This window comes from Cyclopterus lumpus, chromosome 7 (genome assembly GCF_009769545.1).
Source record: "Cyclopterus lumpus isolate fCycLum1 chromosome 7, fCycLum1.pri, whole genome shotgun sequence".
In the NCBI taxonomy this organism is placed as follows: Eukaryota; Metazoa; Chordata; class Actinopteri; order Perciformes; family Cyclopteridae; genus Cyclopterus; species Cyclopterus lumpus.
The window spans coordinates 25935479-25941788 of record NC_046972.1 but is presented as its reverse complement, the minus strand read 5'-3'; the positions used below and the strand labels follow the sequence as shown (position 1 = coordinate 25941788).

The 6310-nt window shown below is 44.6% G+C and overlaps 1 protein-coding gene across 2 annotated transcripts in view; it reads left to right on the top strand.

Moving 5' to 3' along the window:
- Positions 1-53: 53 nt before the first annotated feature.
- Positions 54-6310, top strand: part of zgc:86609 (TMCO1/EMC3 family protein) — a 7703-nt gene continuing 1446 nt past the window's right edge. For both annotated transcript variants that reach the window (XM_034536409.1, XM_034536410.1), the window contains exons 1-8: positions 54-131; positions 1596-1768; positions 1840-1897; positions 2268-2361; positions 3134-3238; positions 3352-3433; positions 3653-3732; positions 6289-6310. The exon at positions 6289-6310 is cut by the window's right edge and continues 61 nt beyond it. In XM_034536409.1, the coding sequence (XP_034392300.1) occupies positions 1614-1768; positions 1840-1897; positions 2268-2361; positions 3134-3238; positions 3352-3433; positions 3653-3732; positions 6289-6310 (596 nt within the window). In that variant the 5' untranslated portion in view covers positions 54-131; positions 1596-1613. The remainder of the gene's footprint in view (positions 132-1595; positions 1769-1839; positions 1898-2267; positions 2362-3133; positions 3239-3351; positions 3434-3652; positions 3733-6288) is intronic.

The window sequence follows — 6310 nt, the reverse complement described above, 5'->3', positions numbered from 1 at the left end:
TAGTATTTTTATTTCTTAATGCTACGGATCACGTGCTCGCGGCTTCCGCTTGAACCGGAAGTGCTTTCGCCAGTTACCGAACTGCGGAACGTGTTTGCTGCAGCAGCTAATTCAGGAAGTCCGTCCATGTGGTGAGTTCACGTGCGTTAACAAACAGCTGTTCGTGGGCATGTAAACCGAGCGCGTCCACGTGTCCGACGCTACCGGAGACGACCGTTGGTAGAATCCGTTAAGGACGGTAAAGAGAAACCGGTGCGCGAGTCTTTAGCGCGAGCTCGGCGTGCGACGTCACAGGACTCACCTATGACGTCGTGTAGGTTAAATGTCCACTTGTATTATTCTTTTACGTAGCTTTACAATAATGTCCGTTTATTAATGTCATTTAATATGATTAATTTATTGTATTAATTTATTTTATATAGCTATACAGTCGTGTTTTTAATTAATTTAATATTATTAATTTATTTTATGTAGCTATACAGTCGTGTTTTTAATTAATTTAATATTATTAATTTATTTTATGTAGCTATACAGTCGTGTTTTTAATTAATTTAATATTATTAATTTATTTTATGTAGCTATACAGTCGTGTTTTTAATTAATTTAATATTATTAATTTATTTTATGTAGCTATACAGTCGTGTTTTTAATTAATTTAATATTATTAATTTATTTTATATAGCTATACAGTCGTGTTTTTAATTAATTTAATATTATTAATTTATTTTATGTAGCTATACAGTCGTGTTTTTAATTAATTTAATATTATTAATTTATTTTATGTAGCTATACAGTCGTGTTTTTAATTAATTTAATATTATTAATTTATTGTATTAATTTATTTTATATAGCTATACAGTCGTGTTTTTAATTAATTTAATATTATTAATTTATTTTATGTAGCTATACAGTCGTGTTTTTAATTAATTTAATATTATTATTTTATTGTATTCATTTATTTTTTGTAGCTATTAATTGCGTTTTTAATTCATTTAATATTATTATTTTATTGTATTTATTTATTTAATGCAACTACATTCGTGTTTTTAATTAATTTATTATTTAAAATGTGCTTTTATTATAGGTTTTGTGATCAATTAGTCATATATGAAAATCAATCATTGCAAAACTGCAGTCAGCAACATTATCTGTATGTCCTTGAACGCACCACATAAACCACGGCTTCTCGCTGTGATAACATCATGTCTAAGTCCTTGAACGCACCACGTAAACCACGGCTTCTCACTGTGATAACCATCATGTCTGTAAGTCCTTGAACGCACCACTTAAACCACGGCTTCTCACTGTGATAACCATCTTGTCTGTATGTCCTTGAACGCACCACGTAAACCACGGCTTCTCGCTGTGATAACCATCTTGTCTGTATGTCCTTGAACGCACCACGTAAACCACGGCTTCTCACTGTGATAACCATCTTGTCTGTATGTCCTTGAACGCACCACGTAAACCACGGCTTCTCACTGTGATAACCATCATGTCTGTAAGTCCTTGAACGCACCACTTAAACCACGGCTTCTCGCTGTGATAGCCATCTTGTCTGTATGTCCTTGAACGCACCACGTACTTGTTGACAGACAGCGTTCCTGAGAGCGATGGCCGACCCGGAGCTGCTGCTGGACTCCAGCATTCGGATGTGGGTGGTGCTGCCCATCGTCTTCATCACCTTCTTCGTGGGGATCATCCGTCACTACGTCACCCAGCTGCTGCACAGCGACAAGAAGGTGGACCTGGAGCAGGTTTCTGACAGGTGAGCCCAGGTGTTTGTGAAGCGACGCTTCAGACTGTGCAGAACGAGCTCCTGATGCTGCGTCTCTCCAGCCAGGTGCTGCTGCGCAGCCGCGTCCTGCGAGAGAACGGGAAGTACATCCCCCGACAGGTGAGCGTGGCTTCTCTGTTCGGTAGATGATTATATATTTACACGCCGTGATGATTACATCTTCTTTAGTTTTTGTTGAGACATTTAATAAATACAGAGTTTTATTTCCTAATTGTTTGAATTCTGTGTTTTTAATAATAAATAACCACCTTAAATGTCAATTAAATTAGTTTATGCAATTTAAACAATATAAATGTTGATTTAAAAGGTTGTTTCCTCTTTGTATTTTAATATTCCTGTAATAACGCTAAAGTATTGTTATTTCTTGGTATAGTGACTAAAACCATCCCTTAAGTAAATGTTAATTCAGAGAATTTAAAAGTCGTTTACATTCAACGTGTTGACATAAACGTTGTTTTCTCCGTTTCAGTCGTTCACGATGAGGAAACATTTCTTCAACGACGCAGAAACCGGCTTCTTCAAGAAGGTCAAGAGGAAGGTCGTCCCCAAGAACCCCATGACGGGTACGTCTATTATTATATATCTATTATGTTTATATATTTATACATCGTCTATTATTATATATATATATTTATATATCGTCTATTATTATATATACATATTTATATATCGTCTATTATATCATATATATTTATATATCGTCTATTATATCTATATATATTTATATATCGTATATTATTATTATTATATATTTCTATTGCATTCTATGAACATAGTTAGTCTTTATGTGATAATGTTTTATTCATCATTAATAAAGTCTGGTGCTGCGTTATGTATACTCTCCCCCCCAGACACCAGCATCATAATGAGCCTAAACAGACCATAATATGTGTCATAATGAGCCTAAACAGACCATAATATGTGTCATAATGAGCCTAAACAGACCATAATATGTCTGTAGACACCAGCATCATAATGAGCCTAAACAGACCATAATATGTGTCACAATGAGCCTAAACAGACCATAATATGTCTGTAGACACCAGCATCATAATGAGCCTAAACAGACCATAATATGTGTCATAATGAGCCTAAACAGACCATAATATGTCATAATGAGCCTAAACAGACCATAATATGTGTCATAATGAGCCTAAACAGACCATAATATGTCATAATGAGCCTAAACAGACCATAATATGTCATAATGAGCCTAAACAGACCATAATATGTGTCATAATGAGCCTAAACAGACCATAATATGTGTCATAATGAGCCTAAACAGACCATAATATGTGTCATAATGAGCCTAAACAGACCATAATATGTCTGTAGACACCAGCATGCTGACTGACATGATGAAGGGGAACCTCACCAACGTTCTGCCCATGATCGTGATCGGGGGCTGGATCAACTGGGCGTTCTCTGGTTTCGTCATCAGTGAGTTGTTGTTGTTGTTGTTGTTGTTGTTTTTTTTGTCCTTTTGAGGAACATCTGATTTAGATGATGAACATGAAGTGTTGTTTGTTTACTGTTTGTTTGTTGTGATGCAGCCAAGGTGCCGTTCCCTCTGACGCTGAGGTTCAAGCCCATGTTACAGAGAGGAATCGACCTGCTGTCACTGGACGCCTCCTGGTAAACAAACACAACAACAACAACATCCTGTTAGTTTGGACTAAACAAAGCCATTCTATTAATTGTATGTTGTTATTTGATTAGTTACAATATATACGTCATATTATGTAATGTGTATAATTCACATTGAATTGGTGATCGTTAAGTTCAATAATGTTCTGACTATTTATTAATGTCCTTTTGTTTATTGTTGTTTGTTTATTGTTGTACATCGTGTAGGGTGAGCTCTGCTTCCTGGTACTTCCTCAATGTGTTTGGACTGAGGAGCATGTACAGCCTGATCCTGGGACAGGACAACGGTGAGGTTCTTGTGTTTGGGTTCCTGTGGGCGGGTTCCTGTGTTTGGGTTCCTGTGGGCGGGTTCCTGTGGGCGGGTTCCTGTGGTTGGGTTCCTGTGGGCGGGTTACTGTGGGTGGGTTCCTGTGGGCGGGTTCCTGTGGGCGGGTTCCTGTGGTTGGGTTCCTGTGGGCGGGTTACTGTGGGTGGGTTCCTGTGGGCGGGTTCCTGTGGGCGGGTTCCTGTGGTTGGGTTCCTGTGGGCGGGTTCCTGTGGGCGGGTTCTTGTGTTTGGGTTCCTGTGGTTGGGTTCCTGTGGGCGGGTTCTTGTGTTTGGGTTCCTGTGGGCGGGTTCTTGTATTTGGGTTCCTGTGGTTGGGTTCCTGTGGGCGGGTTCCTGTGGTTGGGTTCCTGTGGGCGGGTTCCTGTGGTTGGGTTCTTGTTGGTGGGTTCCTGTGGTTGGGTTCTTGTTGGCGGGTTCCTGTGTTTGGGTTCTTGTTGGCGGGTTCCTGTGGTTGGGTTCTTGTGTTTGGGTTCCTGTGGTTGGGTTCCTGTGGGCGGGTTCCTGTGGTTGGGTTCTTGTTGGTGGGTTCCTGTGGTTGGGTTCTTGTTGGCGGGTTCCTGTGTTTGGGTTCTTGTTGGCGGGTTCCTGTGGTTGGGTTCTTGTGTTTGGGTTCCTGTGGGCGGGTTCCTGTGGTTTGGTTCCTGTGGGTGGGTTCTTGTTGGCAGGTTCCTGTAGGCGGGTTCCTGTGGTTGGGTTCCTGTGGTTGGGTTCTTGTTGGCGGGTTCCTGTGGTTGGGTTCTTGTTGGCGGGTTCCTGTGGGCGGGTTCCTGTGTTTGGGTTCCTGTAGTTGGGTTCTTGTTGGCGGGTTCCTGTGGGCGGGTTCCTGTGTTTGGGTTCCTGTAGTTGGGTTCTTGTTGGCGGGTTCCTGTGGTTGGGTTCTTGTTGGCGGGTTCCTGTGGGCGGGTTCCTGTGTTTGGGTTCCTGTAGTTGGGTTCTTGTTGGCGGGTTCCTGTTGGCGGGTTCCTGTGGGCGGGTTCCTGTGTTTGGGTTCCTGTAGTTGGGTTCTTGTTGGCGGGTTCCTGTGGGCGGGTTCTTGTATTTGGGTTCCTGTGGTTGGGTTCCTGTGGGCGGGTTCCTGTGGTTGGGTTCCTGTGGGCGGGTTCCTGTGGTTGGGTTCCTGTGGGCGGGTTACTGTGGGCGGGTTCCTGTGGGCGGGTTCCTGTGGTTGGGTTCCTGTGGGCGGGTTCTTGTGGGCGGGTTCTTGTGTTTGGGTTCCTGTGGTTGGGTTCCTGTGGGCGGGTTCTTGTGTTTGGGTTCCTGTGGGCGGGTTCTTGTATTTGGGTTCCTGTGGTTGGGTTCCTGTGGGTGGGTTCCTGTGGTTGGGTTCCTGTGGGCGGGTTCCTGTGGTTGGGTTCTTGTTGGTGGGTTCCTGTGGTTGGGTTCTTGTTGGCGGGTTCCTGTGGTTGGGTTCTTGTGTTTGGGTTCCTGTGGGCGGGTTCCTGTGGTTTGGTTCCTGTGGGTGGGTTCTTGTTGGCGGGTTCCTGTGGTTGGGTTCTTGGTGGCGGGTTCTTGTGTTTGGGTTCTTGTGTTTGGGTTCTTGTGTTTGGGTTCCTGTATTTGGGTTCCTGTGGGCGGGTTCCTGTGGTTGGGTTCCTGTGGTTGGGTTCTTGTTGGCGGGTTCCTGTAGGCGGGTTCCTGTGGTTGGGTTCCTGTGGGCGGGTTCTTGTATTTGGGTTCCTGTGGGCGGGTTCCTGTGGGCGGGTTCCTGTGGTTGGGTTCTTGTTGGCGGGTTCCTGTGTTTGGGTTCTTGTTGGCGGGTTCCTGTGGTTGGGTTCTTGTGTTTGGGTTCCTGTGGGCGGGTTCCTGTGGGTGGGTTCTTGTTGGCGGGTTCCTGTGGTTGGGTTCTTGGTGGCGGGTTCTTGTGTTTGGGTTCTTGGTGGCGGGTTCTTGTGTTTGGGTTCTTGTGTTTGGGTTCCTGTATTTGGGTTCCTGTGGGCGGGTTCCTGTGGTTGGGTTCCTGTGGGCGGGTTCCTGTGGTTGGGTTCTTGTTGGCAGGTTCCTGTAGGCGGGTTCCTGTGGTTGGGTTCCTGTGGTTGGGTTCTTGTTGGCGGGTTCCTGTGGTTGGGTTCTTGTTGGCGGGTTCCTGTGGGCGGGTTCCTGTGTTTGGGTTCCTGTAGTTGGGTTCTTGTTGGCGGGTTCCTGTGGTTGGGTTCTTGTTGGCGGGTTCCTGTGGGCGGGTTCCTGTGTTTGGGTTCCTGTAGTTGGGTTCTTGTTGGCGGGTTCCTGTGGTTGGGTTCCTGTAGTTGGGTTCTTGTTGGCGGGTTCCTGTGGTTGGGTTCTTGTTGGCGGGTTCCTGTGTTTGGGTTCCTGTAGTTGGGTTCTTGTTGGCGGGTTCCTGTGTTTGGGTTCCTGTAGTTGGGTTCTTGTTGGCGGGTTCCTGTGGTTGGGTTCTTGTTGGCGGGTTCCTGTGGTTGGGTTCTTGTTGGCGGGTTCCTGTGGTTGGGTTCTTGTTGGCGGGTTCCTGTGGTTGGGGTTCTAATAAAAAGTGTTTAAACCTCGTTTGTTTGTTTTCGTAGCTGCCGACCAATCACGGGTCAT